This window comes from Dermacentor albipictus, chromosome 3 (genome assembly GCF_038994185.2).
Source record: "Dermacentor albipictus isolate Rhodes 1998 colony chromosome 3, USDA_Dalb.pri_finalv2, whole genome shotgun sequence".
Lineage (NCBI taxonomy): Eukaryota > Metazoa > Arthropoda > Arachnida > Ixodida > Ixodidae > Dermacentor > Dermacentor albipictus.
In genome coordinates, this window is record NC_091823.1 from 189,483,648 (window position 1) to 189,501,572 (window position 17,925).

A 17,925-nucleotide genomic window follows, 5' to 3' on the forward strand; every position below is an offset into this window, starting at 1 on the left:
AATCCAATACGTATGATCGAGAAAACGAGGAGCGAATATAGAACCAGATATACAATATTTTCTAAATTCTAAAGCAGCGTGAAATATGAAGATCGCGCAGAATTGATTTGTTCAAAAAAAAACTCAGGCTTTGTACGTGTGGACACATACATGTACTAATGCCCCTCCGTATTAGTCGTCTGTACAACTAATGCCCTTGTAAATGATAAACTGCTGTAAGTTGTCAGGGGCACCATGGCAATGACGGTTATGAAAGAAGTTACCAGATGCACGTGTACAGTGCTGCGTTCGCTGCAGCAGAGAAGTGTCAGATACAGCACCACACGTTGTTTCAAAAGAATTCTATACTGTGAGACTGGCCGAATAATCAATTGTAACATATTTGCGCATTAGGTGGCCTCAAAGTGACCCACTCTTATTGAATAACTGGAAATTATTGAGCACAAGTTATATGCCACGCGCATACGCTGAGAAACTAGTGGCAACAGCTACCTACAAAATAAAATCCTTCAGAGCAGTCCTTGCATCCATCGTTATTTCTCGCGTGTTCTTAACCATTATATTTTGGACAACTTGGAACAGTACGTTCTCGAATGAAGAGCTGTGTCCTCGTTTCCTTTGCGTTTCGTCTGTCCCTTGCTTGCTATTCGCCATCGGTAATATGTACCAATCGTATGGCATGGACTGTCCGATTCGAAATTTCCAATATTACTGCCTTCCTAGTTGATTAACATTTCGCAACCAATGCGGGTTTCTGGTTCCCAATGCGGTAGACATAAGGTCCTCGTCACACGAGCAGCTACTGCTGACGCATCCCTGGTGACACGAGTGCGAGTCACGAGCAACGTGTGTATGCTCTGACCAAGGTGAACTTCAAGTGCAGCTGCCGGCGATTGGTCGCCTCTCGGTCGCCCCGTAGGGCTCGCCGGAAACGCGCCGCTACGGGGCCGGAACCAGCGAGAGAGAGTGACTGCGTGGGCTGGTTTCCGAAACATTCCTTTGATCAATGAACAGGCTTTTTCTAGTGCACTATTCACAAAGGGCTTATCTCCTTCCTTGTTAATTGTGCGCAAAAATGGACTTTTCTTGGTAGAAAGACCAGAGAAGCTTTCAGGTTTTGCGTCTTCTCTAGTTATGATCCGTCTTTTTTTTATGTGCACACATGGCTCGAAACAAGCTCCGCAAGACTTCGCCAAGGTAAAGGACCGCTTAGAAAATTATCATTTCCAGTAGTTTTGAAATTTCCTGTGCTGACTGCATCTACAGTTGTCCAGCGCACTGCTGGAGCACTGAGAGAAGGCATCAATGATCGCCGAATAAATAAACGTGACAGTTAATTTATTACCCGGATGTTTACTGATACAGTCGACACCGAACGGATGGTGCCTTGCCCCAAGTATGTTCCCGATCATTTAGTCACGTGCTTTCGACGTCCTTATGAGTGCCGCACTTTGAACTATGGTGGCGTTCAGCTGGTGAGCTCGAGGGTTCGACCGCTGCGGGATGAAAGGAAATGTGGAAACGCCCGTGTAATCATATAGATCTCGGTGCACGTTTAATAACACCAGGTAGTCGACTTTAATATGGAGTCTCCCACTACGGTGTGCCTCGAAATAAGGTCCTGGCTTTGGCACCTAATAACCCAGAATTTCATTTAATTAAGAAACCTGTAGTGGTTACCAAACTTTTGGTCAGTCACCAGAGGCTTTCGTGTTGTTTTGTTCGTTCACTTGTCAACGCGTTCTCTGCGCTGTTCGCCATGTTGCACATTAACAAAACAGCCCGGCTTTGAACTCCTTTAATTCACGGAGACTGCTCTGCATCTGCAACATCTGAAACAATATTCGTGTTTTAATATTTTGTTGTGGTTGTTGACTATTGGCGGGCTAGCTAGTGATCTATTCTTTGTAGCAGTGTTAATGAACATATACACGCAGGAAAAAAAGCAAGGGAGAGCACAGAGTGCTGACTTTCACGTAAAAGCTTTTATTGAGGGCAGCTCGCCAATTTATGCACGGGCACATCAATAAAGGACATTACAAAGTATGTTGTCTCATGTGCGCTTGGCATAAATTGGCGAGCTTCCCTCAATAAAAGCTGTTACATGAAAATTAGCCCTTTGCCCTCTCCTTTCTTGCTTCTTTCCTGCGTGTGTTTACTCATTTGCATTAACACTGCTTCAAAGAATGTTGTTGTTGGCCTCTCTTGTCAACTAGAGTATCGCCTACGCCTGCTTGCTGTTGAATCCGTACTTATCCCATCTTTGCGTTACACCTACCATTTTCCGTTAAGACATGCAGAAACTTTTGCAGGCAACAGTTCTAGTCCGGGTACTGGACAAGTCGCCAACGCAGTCTTTCTTTTCTCCCGCTTCTAAAAAAATGTCAAGAAATTGCTCCGGAACAGTGACGTGTATTTGTGACGTCACACGTGACGTGTGACGTGTAGTCATGTGTAGACAGGCATTCATATGACTGCGGACGTTAGCATTATAGGAGAACTCAAATCGCTTAGCGAAGATCCCGTCTCCCATTCATAAAGCAACATAAACGGCACTTGACAGACTCTTTAAGCGGAGCACAGTCCGGAGTTGGCAAGCTTCAAGTTCGTCACGATTAACTACGCTTCCAGAAGTGCACCTTAGAATGCTCCATGTATATCCTTTCTAGCGCCGTCAAATTTGCTAGTTACTGTTGCTAACTGCTGTAGCGAAATATGCTTCCTTCTCCATTAGCGCTGTTCAATGCAAGCTACAGCATGCTTCAAGGGTAGCAATTTTTCCACGAAAAACTGCTTAGCCATTTAATTAGGGTCAAGAATATTTCTCGCCTACTATTGGGAGCCTGATGCTATCGAATAAAGCAGCAGTTTCCTAGTGCCCGCTGCAGCATAAGCAAACCGACGTGCTGCTGTTATGGCTTCGCATTGTGCATTCCTGAAGCACTCGACGGTATTGCATGGAGTACCCGCCGTGGTTGCTCAGTGGCTATGGTGTTGGGCTGCTGAGTACGAGGTCGCGGGATCGAATCCCGGCCACGGCGGCCGCATTTCGATTGGGGCGAAATGCGAAAACACCCGTGTGCTTAGATTTAGGCGCACGTTAAAGAACCCCAGGTGGTCAAAATTTCCGGAGTCCTCCACTACAGCGTGCCTCATAATCAGAAAGTGGTTTTGGCACGTAAAACCCCAAATATTATTATTATTATTGAATGGAGAAGCATTTCCTCGCGTAACCGCGCTGGCACCACGAGGAAGGAAGAAAGGAAGGAAGGAAAAAGCGGAGAAGGAAAGGCAGGGAGGTTATCCAGTTTAGCTTAGCCGGTTTGCTACCCCACACATGGGAGCGGGATGGGGGGATGAAAGACGGGGAGGAGAGTCCCTCAGATGTGCTTGCACCATAAGTAAGCGACGTGGTGTTACGCTATGGGGACTGCCTGTGCTGCTGGAAAATGAGTCTGATTACCGAGAAGACATGGAGGATACAACCTCGCCGCCATTAACAAGCGCAATCAAAAGTTAACTCGTGACTTGTTACTCTTGTGTAAGCAATGCGTCTGACGCCTTTGCTTTTTTATTCTTTGCAGCAAAGCCATTGACATCAACGTTTTGGGCACACGGAGGGTAGTGGAGTTGTGCCACAAACTGAAGAACTTATCCGTAAGTGCACGTTCCTGGCTTCGTGATGCAGGGAGCAGCTTCAGCGGCGTGTGCAGACGACGATTGCACACTTAATACGTGCACCTTTAGGAAACGTAGTTCAATCTTGTGCCGCTACCGTGCACATCGCTGGTTTCTTATTTTCGGATGCTTGTCAGTGTGCATAAATTCAGTACTTCAACTCCACCTCGAATTCAGCTTCCTGGTGACCTCAGTCAGCAGTGGTGAGGCAGTAGATCACACGAACATTAAGTTAAATTTCCGTAAGGTACCCTACACTGGGGACGTTGAGTAGAAATGAGTATTGCAAGTAGTGAGACTTGCGCATTAAGTCGCACTACTGGCGAACATATCGATAGGGAGCGCTACGCTGTTAAAGATATCGACTTCGCGTCATGCGTGATTTGTTGCGGTTTGTTGACGCGAAGCGCTCACTGCGCATGTGCTTCTTTTACCGCGTGCTACCACTGCCCGGAGCACCCACCGGTACGTTAGCGTGAAGAGGAGACATCCGCAGCACATATAGAGCCGAACAAAAACCAAAAGTTACTGGCGCTGTAGCAAATGACGGCGGTGCGTAACGATGCAAAGATCAGCGGCGGCCGCTTAACAAGCAGTGTTGCATTGTCATTCATGACAGCTGTTTGTCACACTCTCTAAACTATAGGATAGACCATCTGAATATACGGCTAAGCGATCCGACGTCAATCGTTATAGGTGTTTTACGAAAGGCGCCGAATTTGGCACGATGCCTTCGCAAAAGTGTAAATGGCATCCAGATGAAATATACTGAAAATTATAGCATCCCGGTGGTTTAATATGTGCCTTAATCGTACCGATTGGCACGTAACTAGAAATATTTCAGATAATTACTAAATACTTGTTTCCCCCATTTTCATGAGCTATATATACGAGATTCTTATCACCTATATCCAGTTTTCTTGGTTAATTAAGCGAGGCAACATGTTTATGTTGTCACGTAGTGGTGAAGCTGAGAAGCAAGGGAGTGCGAAAAAAGATAAACAATGTATGCGTGTCAATATTTACCTAAATAAGGGAAAGGTCGTGGGTGATGTGTAAGTGCAGTTCACTGTGTGAGGTAATTATGGCCTTTTGCAAGCACTCCGCACCATATTTCTTTTTACCTGTGGCACCCTATTTATCATTCTGGCCCTGGAGAACTACAAAGGCCAAAATATTGTGAAAGTAGGCCGAACGTTATAGCAAATTAGTGCGCAAAATTAAGCATATGTGGTTCAATTACAGCGCTTCGTCTACGTCTGTCTGAAATGTATCTGTGTGTTTTGGGTGCTAAACGCTAAAATGAAATACCAAAATGACCAAACTTACGTTCTTTCGAAGAGTTAACTGCTGGGCTACAGCTGATCTTGCATACTGAAAAGATCTTGCGCCAAAAAACAACACACACAAGAAAGACGACGACACCACGGGCACTACTTCAACTGTTTAATGAGGCTGAAAGCACTCGACATATATAGCTCTCCAAAACACCGCACATGCGTACGAGGCAACATGGAGTACAAAGTTTTATCAGAGTAGGCGCGATAGAAACTTCAGCTCAGCCTCGTAAAGAAAAACCGATGTATCACTAACACAATTCGGACCCGCTTTCTTGATGTAGAAGGCTTCCAATGTTTCACGCGATGTCTGGTGCCTGCCTCTACCCAAAATCCTCGCATCGCGGAACCGTGGAAAACAGTCGGTGCAAGCCCTGCAGTGATCCACAAGTCGCTAACCTTCATTATTCTTTTATATCTGTTGCATGTTCCCTAAGCCGGTCGTTCACACAACGCCCCGTTACGTGGACGACTTCAGTGGTTTTAAACAAGCAGTGCTCCGTTTCGAATGAGACTACAGTGAGCAGTGTTTTAGATGATTTTGGAAATCTGGGGAAAGGGCTATGTTTTACTTACGAGCTACCGGATAATGGTTTGCTTCAGTTTTTAGATTTACAGTTCAAGTTTTCAGATGGGCACATTTGTTGGGCTTACTCCCCTCGTGCCCAAAAAGGGCTCCTGCCGTACAATTCGGCCCACCCAATGGCAGTGAAAAGAGGTATCGCCAACCTCTGCCTGGAGTCATCGCTGCGGAAGTCGTGTGTGCATGAGATGCAAGCAAGTTATACGACTAATTGGGCAGGCTCGTTGCAGCTGGCTCTCTGAGTCGGTCTTGGTCCCTGTGGCAGAAACGCTTTTGAAGAAGTTGAAGGCTGGGGTAAGCAGGGTAGAGCCAAAGAAAAAAGACAGGCCTATAGTGGTCCCATGCATCCATAAAGTCACGCACAGCCTGAAAAAAGTGGCTAACCGGTATAATGCACCGGTGGTGTTCTCCTCTCCCCAAAACCTTGCCCAGCTACGCCGCCGAATAACTTGCGAAAGCCAAATGCCTGGCTGCCAGAAGAAGCATGGCCAGCGTTTCGTAAAGTGCGCCACAAACGTCGTATATGAAATTCCTCTGCTTTGCGGGAAATCCTATATTGGACAGACGGGGCGTTGTGTGAACGACCGGCTTAGGGAACATGCAACAGATATAAAAGAATAATGAAGGTGAGCGACTTGTGGATCACAGCAGGGCTTGCACCGACTGTTTTCCACGGTTCCGCGATGCGAGGATTTTGGGTAGAGGCAGGCACCAGACATCGCGTGAAACATTGGAAGCCTTCTACATCAAGAAAGCGGGTCCGAATTGTGTTAGTGATACATCGGTTTTTCTTTACGAGGCTGAGCTGAAGTTTCTATCGCGCCTACTCTGATAAAACTTTGTACTCCATGTTGCCTCGTACGCATGTGCGGTGTTTTGGAGAGCTATATATGTCGAGTGCTTTCACCCTTATTAAACAGTTGAAGTAGCGCCCGTGGTGTCGTCGTCTTTCTTGTGTGTGTTCTTTATTGGCGCAAAATCTTTTCAGTTACGTTCTTTCAATTTCAGATTTTGTAAAATGAGAAAAACAAACTTCCTCTATCAAGCGCTCCAAAGCGTTTTGTATCGAACAAGGTGTCAAACGGACGATTCATTCGAAGGTAGCGTTTTAAATTGTGTGGTTTAATTGCAGGCAATCTAAATTATAATGTAGCTCCTCGAACAATGCAGCTTCACTGGATTTCTACACGTGATTCTGAAAGGTCGCACAAGTTGGTCCTGTTTTTCGCATAAATGCAGTACCCACGATGATTGTGAAACGTTGACCTTGTAAAGCGTGGTGCCACGGTGACAGCGTGTGCGCAGTGAGTGTAATGCGTCGCAACAACGTATATCACTCAAAACGATTCATTTATGGCAAAGCACCACGGCATGGTGCGGTTAATACGGTGGTACGAGCGCCGTGAGTTTTCTGAACATGCGCAGGTGAGACAGATTCTGCTCAACGCATTTGCATTGCACTGCTTGGCCCACACCGCACAGCTTGGTGGCCTAGAAATATGTTACTTGTTAAATAGAAACATCTCAAAGGTGCTGTTTTTATTTGTTTGTCTTTTTTTTTCCCTCTACCTGGCAGGCCTTCGTGCACGTGTCCACAGCCTACTGCTTCTGCAACAGAAACCACGTCGATGAAATTGTTTACCCCGAGGAAATACCGTACCAGAAGGTCATCGATGTTTCGGAGTAAGGACATTCCTTTGACTCCTGGCACGCACAACGCTGTAGTCGCTGCATTTCGTGCATCTCTTCAAGAATGTGTGCGCGCCGCCAGCGAGAGTGCCATTGAAGACCGTTTCGTATGTTGGATTAGTAAAGGCAAGGCGCAAAAGACAAGGACTGAAAGAGGACACAAACGACAGGACCGGCGCCACTCACAACTAAGTTTATTTCCGCAACAAGCCTGCCTTATGTAGGTCAATCAAGCCGAATCACACAGGAAACGTTAGAACAATACAGCAATCCATCAACCACTCAGGAATCATATCTTATACAAAAGATCAAATGAGCAAACAAGAACCACACGTCGAGCAGCACGGGAAGCAATTCGTCGAGCACAGTCTTTACCAAACCAACGGGAAGAAAAAACGAGACATAAAAAATACCGTCTACGCTTCACTATCAACTATCCAAAACATAACACCATTCAAACGCCTAAGGCCCAGTCGGTGATTAAACCAGCACGACTATGAAGATAATGACTAATGAATAACACGGAAAAACATGAAGAAAGAGCGTCTAAGTCCAGCTTCTGTGCCAAAACTAAAATCCCTAATAGGCACTCACCTAAAAAAAACTGATAAAATGTGTGACCGCGCGAAAAATGAACAACGTGACAAGCAATGAAATGGACAGAACAGTTGAACGATAAAGGGTCTGAAGAAGAGTGTCTGCGTAAAAAAAAAAGCGACAAACCCTGTAAGAGCCACTAGACAATCGTCAACAATATAAAAACTAAATAAAGGTAACGAAGACGAACGGAGAAACCTAAATGAAACAAAAAAAAGTCGTCTCCTTGTCACTAAGCACAATGGACGGCCTGCTGACGCATTTCTTCCCTGAGAGAGCGTAGGTTAGGGCGTGTTGGTATTCCATAACTGAGGTTTTTTAGCGCATGAAAAGGAACGAGAAAAGAAACGCGGACACAGCGCTGTTTCCCTCTTTCTTGATGAAATAGGCTTCCACAATCTCCCGCTCGAACCTGTCTTTTCCAAACTTCAAAAATGTAGTTTTGTCGAACTGAGGGAAGCAATTACTGCAGTCTCTGCAATGTTCTGCAGGGAAGCTCCCGTCATTGTTGCGCAGATTACGGCAATGTTCCATTGCACGCTCATTGAAACATCGACCTGTTTGTCCGATATAGCTGCGACCACAGCTTAGAGGAATTTGGTCGTTTGGGTCCTTCTTAAGTCCTTGTCTTTTGCGCCTTGCCTTTACTAATTCAAGCATGAACCAACTAGCCCTAGCAAGAGTTTTACTCCTATGTTGGGCTGTATGATCAAATTGCACTTGCCTGGCGGCATGACCACACGTGGGTGAAGCCTGGAGACATGGCAAGACAGATAAGCGTGATATGCTTGCGCTATTCGATTTGGTCCCGTACTTGAAAACAGCGAAAACACCACATGCGCTCATGTCCGGACTCTTCTGCGTCTTTCGCGCTCCTTTCGAGCACAAAATACTGGGGGCTACAGCACTCCGTGACGTCAGGCCTTGTGGCACCGCCATCGATAAAGTTTGATTCTGAAGCAGTACTCCCAACAAATCCTAACTAAGTTTCAGAACAATTTCCGTGCGAAAGCAGCCCCAATATGGGAAAACAACTTCAAATCGTTGGCCTCATACTCAAAGGCCTAGGCTGCATTTTAGGCGCTAAGTTCGAAAAAGAAAGGAGAACGCTGGCGTTTCTTTGTGCGCTTGTGGTCAACCTTTTTCAGCCAATCAGCCAAATGAATGCCGACAAGGTGTCTTGCGGGTGTCACTCAATTGTTGCCCTTCAAGACCCGCCGTGCCGTAACCAGGCGTTGAAGCATGAGGTCGCGGGCTCGATTCCGGGCTGCGGAGGCCTCATTTCGATGAAATGCACAGAATGCTAGCGCACTTGAATTTCGATGTACGTCAAAGAACCCCGGGGGCCGAGTATAAAAATTCATCCGCTGTCTGCTACTACGACGTGTCTCATAATCGGATCGTCGTTTTTGGCTCTTAAATCACCATAATTTATTTTGAATTAATAGACTCTTCTCGAAGATTTGTTGCAGTACCACACTGGTGCTGCATATAAGTCCATATAAGGCATATACGTCCCAAAGCTTTCTGGGCTATTCAGTAAATGTGTGTTATGTGCTGTCGTTGCAGATGGCTGGAGGAAGACCTTCAAGAGAAGATTCTGAGCCAGGTGATGGGCGGCCGTCCGACCACGTACCACTACACCAAGGCGCTTGCAGAGAGTCTACTAGTGCACGAAGCGGCCGACTTGCCGGTTGTCATCCTGCGCCCTTCCATTGTCACCTGCGCCGTCAGGGAGCCCCTATCGGTGATGAACGCCGTCTCTTTATCGCTATATATATTTTAATGCTGCTATTGCGGAGAACTTCTAGTTGATGAAGCGAATTAGCGCAATAAAAGACGCACACAATGGAAGGGGAGGCGAAAACAAGCACTACTTAGAACTAAACTGCTAATCTTATTTTGTTATAGCGCAAGCTTGACAAGGACAAAAGAAGGCACATCAGACACACACAGCGCTACTTTCAACAACAGGTTTTTCTCGTTCTCGTCGCTATATATACACCCTCGACCCGTCATACACCATGTGTAACATTTTTGGAAAAATAAACAAAAGATATAAACTGGGAACCACACGTAGGCAGTTTTTTTATTCACATATTAAAAGACATGTACACGTTCAACGCGAACAAAGATGATTCAGCTCTTTTGATGATAATGAAATGGAAGTTTTACTGACGCATGCATCGCCGAATGTTGCTATGTGTCTGGCTTCTATTATCAAGCGCGTCATTTCACACCTGCTTTTACTCATGATCACTGTTTCTTTAAATCTTGGTCTGCACTTGCATCTCTTGCAATGGATGGCAAGAAAGCCGTCAGCGGCCACGTTGTTAACTTTGTTACTATGTTCTCGTAGCCTGTCATTTATGCATCTACCTGTTTGACCGATGTAGGATTGTCCACAGCTGAGAGGAATACGGTATACCACGCCGGCGATGCAATCAACGAATTTGTTTTTATGTTCTTTTTCGCATGCGCTACGTGGGATTCTTTCCGGCCTTGTGGTTTTACAGAGGCTGACCAATTTAAGAAGGTGCAGCAAAGCAGTTCGGAGCAGGTGCACGTGTCGAGCACTGACATGAACAAAGGAAAGGTTGCCGTCATCCCCTACATACACGGATTCTCCCATAGAATAAAGAAGATTGCTGGAAGGAGCGGCATTAACGTTGTGTTTTCGGCACCTAATAAATTGGTCAGCCTCTGTAAAACCACAAGGCCGGAAAGAATCCCACGTAGCGCATGCGAAAAAGAACATAAAAACAAATTCGTTGATTGCATCGCCGGCGTGGTATACCGTATTCCTCTCAGCTGTGGACAATCCTACATCGGTCAAACAGGTAGATGCATAAATGACAGGCTACGAGAACATAGTAACAAAGTTAACAACGTGGCCGCTGACGGCTTTCTTGCCATCCATTGCAAGAGATGCAAGTGCAGACCAAGATTTAAAGAAACAGTGATCATGAGTAAAAGCAGGTGTGAAATGACGCGCTTGATAATAGAAGCCAGACACATAGCAACATTCGGCGATGCATGCGTCAGTAAAACTTCCATTTCATTATCATCAAAAGAGCTGAATCATCTTTGTTCGCGTTGAACGTGTACATGTCTTTTAATATGTGAATAAAAAAACTGCCTACGTGTGGTTCCCAGTTTATATCTTTTGTTTATTTTTCCAAAAATGTTACACGTGGTGTATGACGGGTCGAGGGTGTATATATAGCGACGAGAACGAGAAATAAACCTGTTGTTGAAAGTAGCGCTGTGTGTGTCTGATGTGCCTTCTTTTGTCCTTGTCAAGCTTGCGCTATAACAAAATAAGATATGCCGTACCAACAAGCCCCTATTGCTATCCTCATAAACTGCTAAATACCGGGAAGAATTTCGCATATACATTCATCCTCTCCCGCATGCGCATATAAGGATATGCAACATTACCATAGAATCACGCACGTTATATAGTTATAGTGCTGCATATTGTTTTGGCGCATGTACGACAGGAAGGTTTCATTTTCTACACTGCCCTGATGACGTAAGCTTTTGACTTGATTTCTTGCCTGAGCACTCTGCTCTGATTGACTGCTCGACCGGTGTCGACGAACTTGGCTTCCCCGCTTCACCAGCCGTTACCGACACAGTTCAGTCGGATCCCATGTGTCGAGTTCGTCCCTTTGCCGCCCCTAGCACTGACGTGTGTTGTCGCTGTAGCCTGCCCCAGTGTACCGGATAGCGACTATGTGGTTACTCCATCTCCCAGTGCCCTTTTGTCGCACAGCGTTTCCTTTCCCCACACCGTTGTGACTGTTTCGACCACCTAGACTCGTCTGCCTTTCTTGAACTTCCGACTCTGCCCTTAAGTTCTTCCCCAAGGCCACTCTGCGCCATCAGATGAGTGCCAGATTTGATCACTTCCGCTTGATCTTCCTTCAGCAAATCTTTCCGTCGACGCACCCACTTCTCCATCGATACAGAACGATATCAGGGAGACGATTGCCCCGAACCTTCTGCCCTCACAAATGGGCAACCTCCGTCATTTCCGCGTCACATACTCCGACATTTTCGACTTTGACGGCTGTTCCTTAGGTCAAATCTCTCTTGTCAGGCATCGTATACATAATGGCGATGTGCCTCCAATTCACGGGTGCTTGTCACCAGCCGAGTTATTCAACAAGAGGTTGACGAGATCCTTTAAAAAAGGCGTTACTGAGCCATTCGCGAGTCAGTAGGCTTCCCTTGTTGTCCTAGTAAAAAGGAAAGACAACAGTTGGTGATTCTGCATAAATTAGCCGCATCTCAATAAGTTCAACAAGATGTATATGCTCTTGCAGGCGTTGATGAGGCTCTGGATTGTCTTCACGGCGTGGCCTATTTTTCGTACCTAGGACCTACGCTACCGAGAACCGAGGGCTGAAAAAAACAGCATTTGTTTCACCTGACGGCCTCTATCAGTTCAGAGTTAAGACATTTGGCTTGTTCAATGCACCGGTGACGTTCGAGCGAATGATGGGCACGCTACTACACAGCTTTATATGGTCTATCTGCCTGTGCTGCCTGGACGACGTGATCATGTACTCTCCGACATTTGCAACACGCCTCACGCGTCTTTCATCCATCCTATCAGCATTTCGTGCAACTGGGCTAGAACTTGATTCTTCGAAGTTCGAATTTGGTCGTCGCCAAATTACTATCATCGATCATTTCGTCGACTCGTCTGGCGTCCTCGCCGATCCCGCCAAGGTTCGCGCTGTCATCGAGCTTCTTGTACCAAGCTGTGCCAAGGATGTTCGAAGCTTTGTGGGATTGTGCTCGTATTTCTGTCAATTTGTCAGAAATTTCGTAGACATAGCCTGTCCACTAACAGATCTCAGGAAAGACTTTCCGCTTCCATGGGGTCTCGATCAATCCACAACAGTTTCACACCTTATCACGCTGCTTACTACCCCGCCAATCTTGCCCACTTCGATGTCCATGCTCTAACTGAAGTACCCAGAGACGCGAGTGGCTATAGTATTGGAGCTGTTTTAGCCCAATGCCAACGTGATTGCGATAGAGTTGTTGCGTACACCGACCGGCTTCCTTCCCCTGCCGAGTTCAATTATTCCATTATCGAGCACGAGTGCCTCGCACTTGTTTGTGCAGTTAGCGAATTTCGTCCCTACATAAATGGGCGGCCTTTCACTGTTACCACTGTCCACCACGCTATGTGCTGGCTTTCGAACCTCAAGGACCCCACTGGACGTCTAGGTCGCTGTGCTCTACGTCTCCAATAATTCACGTACTGTGGTGTACAAGTCCGGCCGACAACACCTGGAACACGACTGCTAGTCTAGGCACCCCGAATATGCCCCAGACGCTCCCACGGAGGACACACCAACCGGCATTTTCTCGCTCTCCGTTTTCATCCATGTTGCTGATGAGCAACAGCGGGGCACGTCTCCAAATGATCTTATCAACCGCCTGCTTTCTGGTTTGTCGGATCGGTCACCTCGACTGCTCGTCCTTGTAAATGGCACCTTATAACGCCGGAACATGCACCCCGAAAGGCAGGAACTGCTACACGTTTTTTAAAAACCCTCATCTCCGGGCGGTCATACTCGAGCAATTGCATGACAGACAGACCAGATTTTCCCAGACAGATAGATTTTATTTCTCTAAAAACTAAGTGCAGAATGAAAGAGAACGGAAGGGGAAAAGCTGCCAAATGCAGCTTGAGGACCCTGTACGCCCCACGGAGCAGCAGTGTGGTCAAAAAGAAAGGCAATCCGATAGTTTGCAAAGTAGTCACAACTACAGAATTCAAATCGGGCAGAACATTCTCAATACCCGTAATCTATTACAACATTGTAATTTTACACGTAATCTATTACATAATTGTGGTTTTACACAATTAAAAAAAAACACAATTGCACAATTTCGTGTGAATTCCCATTACACAATTCTAACGTCAACGTAGACGAAAATGCACAGAAATAGAATTCCTTCAAGTTCCTTACAATGCATTGTCAGAGTTACACAGATGAACTATTCGGTCGAACGTTCGAAAGGATTTATCAATGCAATGAAAGCTTGTGTAGAAAGCCTAACAGAAAAACGATTATTTTCGAAAACATTTAAATACTTCGGCAGATTGTACGATAAAGATTGTGTGCGTTATTTCATGCGACTTAACGGTAGGGTCCATGATATAGAATGACATACATCATATGTATGTTCACGACCTACTAGCTGAAATATTGATAGCATAAGGCACTGTTCGTTGCTACAGCAGGTATGTAAATGTAAAGCAGCTTGAACACATACATAGTTATTCTTGCAATATTTAACTGCCTGAAATATCGTCTGGTATTAGCATTCTACGGTACATTAGCTATCAGTCTTATCGCACGCTTTTGTGCAATAAGAAGGCACTGTTTATTGTGCTGTGTCCTCGTACCCCAAAATGTGTGGCAATAAGTAATTACTGGCGCTATAAATGAATTATAAATGAGGAGTTTAACGAGTCAGGGGAGGGTTAACCTATGTTTACTTAACACGCCATTTGACCTGTTCATTTTAGGACGAATATCTTCAGTTCGTAGGTCCCAATTGAGCGTCTCAGAGAATACAACACCGATATATTATACTGGGCACAATATCAATCTTCTCATTACCTAATAATCGTTCGATATCATCAATTACTACTTTAGTTTTTTCCTGTATATCACAGCCTTTATTTTATTCGTATTACCTTCATGACGGTAGTTATTACACCAGTGAAGCGAATATTCCAAAAATTCGTTGCCACGGAGGGATAACTCAGCTAGTGTGTTTCCTGTGGCGAGCACTGTAGTATCATCAGCGTAAGTTACGAGATGAAATGAAAAGGGGGTATGAAAAATGTCATTTATAAACACTAAAAATACAGGCCCTAAAATGTTTCGCTAAGGCACACCAGACAAGATTGGCTCATCTGACGAGGTTTCATTTAAGTACACCATTTGCTTACAGTACTTTAGGTAAGACTGTAGTAAAGCAAGACTGATGCCGTAGTAACGGAATTCCTGAAATAATAAAGTGGTCAATTAGATCAAATGCTTTGGATAAGTCTATATATATCCCGAGAACGAAAGCTTTTTATCAAAGGCGTCAATTATAATTTCTTTTTGTTTTGTCAGTGCCATCTTAGTGGGCCTCTGTTTTCTAAATCCGAACTGGTAGTCAGAAAGAACAGAATGCTTACTCAGAAAGTTAGTCAACCTGCAATGAATAATTTTTTTCTAATCCTGGAAGAATCGATATTGGTCTGGAATTGGAGAAGTCAGAAACAGAACCACTTTTATGTATGGCAACAACCTTTGCAATTTGTATTTGTTTTGAGAAGACGCCGGCACGTACTTAAACAAAGGTTATAATTATATACTTGTGTCTGGGCCCACTTCACCTCCACCGCGGGTCAGCCCAGTATTGAACTATCTGCGGTATCGGCCCACGTATATGGAGCGCTTAACGCCTGCTTCTCTTACACCGCGCGTCGGGCCGGCATTGCACTATCTTCGGGATCGGCCCACGTATGAGGAATGCTTAACGCCTGCTTCACTTCCGCCGCGAGTCGGGCTGGCATAGCACTATGTTCGGGATCGGCCCACGTATAAGGAGTGCATGTATAAGGAGTGCTTAACGTCTGCTTCACCTCCGTCGTGGGTCGGGCCGGCATTGCACTATCTTCGGGATCGGCCCACGGATGGGGAGTGCTTAACGCCTGCTTCACCTCCGCCGCGGGTCGGGCCGGCATTGCACTATCTTCGGGATCGGCCCACGTATGAGGAATGCTTAACGCCTGCTTCACTTCCGCCGCGAGTCGGGCTGGCATAGCACTATGTTCGGGATCGGCCCACGTATAAGGAGTGCATGTATAAGGAGTGCTTAACGTCTGTTTCACCTCCGTCGTGGGTCGGGCCGGCATTGCACTATCTTCGGGATCGGCCCACGGATGGGGAGTGCTTAACGCCTGCTTCACCTCCGCCGCGGGTCGGCCCGGCATTGCACTATCTTCGGGACCGGCCCAGGTATGGGGAGTGCTAAGCGCCTGCTTCACCTCCGTCGTGGGTCGGGCCGGCATTGCACTATCTTCGGGACCGACTAATATCTGGGGAGTGCTTAACGCCTGCTTCACCTCCGCCGCGGGTCGGCCCGGCATTGCACTATCTTCGGGACCGGCCCATGTATGGGGAATACTTAACGCCTGCTTCACCTCCGCTGCGGGTCGGCCCTGCATTGCACTATCTTCGGGATCGGCCTACGTATGGGGAGTGTTTAACGTCTGCTTCACCTTGTCCGCGGGTCGGGCCGGCATTGCACTACGTTCGGGATCGCCGCACGTATGAGTGCTTAAGGCCTCCTTCACCTCCGCCGTGGGTCGGGTCGGCATTGCACTATCTTCGGGATCGGCCCATGTATAAGAAGTGCTTAACGCCTGCTTCACCTCCGCCGCGGGTTGGGTCGGCATTACATTATGTTCGGGATTGGCCCATGTATAAGCAGTGCTTAACACCTCATTCACCTCCGCCGTGGCTCGGGTTGGCATAGCGCTATCTTCGGAACCGGCCCATGTATGGGGAGTGCTAAACGCCAGCTTCACCTCCGCCGCGGGTTGGCCAAGCATCGCACTATCTTTGGGATCGGCCCACGTTTGGGGGGAGTGTTAATAGAGAGTTTTAGCCCAGCGGGTTTACGGCCAGCGGAGCGGAGCGGGCGAGCGGAGACGCGACTGCGCATGCGCACCACGCTGAGGCGGCCAGCGGTTTTCCGGAGCAGTGTTTACGCCCGCTGGAAAGCACTCCCCAGCGGAGGGTATAGACCAGAACACGCTAGTCTCGCACCCAGACTAACCGAACGCATACTCTCGCACCCGGGTTGCCCGGTCGACCGGCGCTATTTTGTACTGGGCTGCCAAAGTGTGTTCGCCGGCGACCAGTAGACATGGCAAGCGCCGGCTCTAGGGCTCCAAAGTGCGGAAATGTGCCCGTTCTCACGGATCCAAAGTACAAGAAGTCATCTGGGCATCATTGCGTCGTGTTTGGATGCCAAAACAACCAGCGGAAAAGGAGCAGGTTGCTTAGCGCTGTTTGCGAAGAGCACAACACACGTAGGGAATCGTGCCGGTGCGGTGTTTTCAGCCTGCGCTGATTTCCATCCGCAACGAAGAATGCCAAGCTGCGCCACCGGTGGATAGCTGCAGTGAATAGGAAGAACTTCCAACCCAGTGAAAATGCACGAGTGAGTATTCGATCTGTGTATATTTTGGTGCCACGTTCAACTTTGCGCCCTACAAACGTAATACGCAGGTTTGCTCCGAGCACTTTCTGGGCAACAAGCCTACAGAGCAGAATCCCGCGCCGGTGCTTCGCCTTGGCTATAACAAAAAGGGAAGCCTTTTCGTGTTTTCATTCAGGCAGAGCTCCCGACGGTTAAGAGGAACAGTTGAGTTTGCGGTTAGCGATACTTGCAGCTGGTGCACGGAATGACAATTAAGCGTGAACGACAAGTTGTAGGCCTTGCTGGTGAGCGTTATTGCTAATGAAAGTAAACCGAAGTCTGCTCGTCACGTAGCATGCGTCCACAAAAACGTAAACGACGACTACTCGTCGCCGAAGGTGTTCTTGCAGCGCACCTACCTTTACGAGCTGGTGTTGCAGGTGTCATTCGTAACGAATTCATTTGAGCCTCCCGAGCTCTAAACTGCGTGCGGGCTGTTATGCGGGGCAAAGCGCAAAATATTTCCGTTCATATGGCGAGGAAAATAAGGTGCTTAATTATTCTTGTATTTTGTAACAAAATTTTGATCGTTCTCACTAGTTTTTTTTTTACTGTTTTCTTTTCTAAGGGAGCGCCAACAATCCCATGGTCTTGCACAAGCGAAACAGGTCTGGTACCAGGTAGCTGCAGTTGGTGGGGCTAATTTCTTGGAATGCAGGTGCGGTTGTTGTCTTGTACCAAAGGGGTCCTGATGATGCAGCTTTAAGTAGGGATGGTAATTTTACGTGCCCTGTCATGGTTTGT

The 17,925-nt window shown here is 46.8% G+C and overlaps 1 protein-coding gene across 4 annotated transcripts in view; it reads left to right on the forward strand.

Annotated features, from left to right (window-relative positions):
• LOC135908702 (putative fatty acyl-CoA reductase CG5065) overlaps positions 1 to 17,925 on the forward strand; it is a 141,968-nt gene that overhangs the window by 86,316 nt on the left and 37,727 nt on the right. For all 4 annotated transcript variants that reach the window (XM_065440566.1, XM_065440565.2, XM_065440563.1 and 1 more), the window contains 3 exons: positions 3,585 to 3,657; positions 7,175 to 7,281; positions 9,454 to 9,631. In XM_065440566.1, the coding sequence (XP_065296638.1) occupies positions 3,585 to 3,657; positions 7,175 to 7,281; positions 9,454 to 9,631 (358 nt within the window). The remainder of the gene's footprint in view (positions 1 to 3,584; positions 3,658 to 7,174; positions 7,282 to 9,453; positions 9,632 to 17,925) is intronic.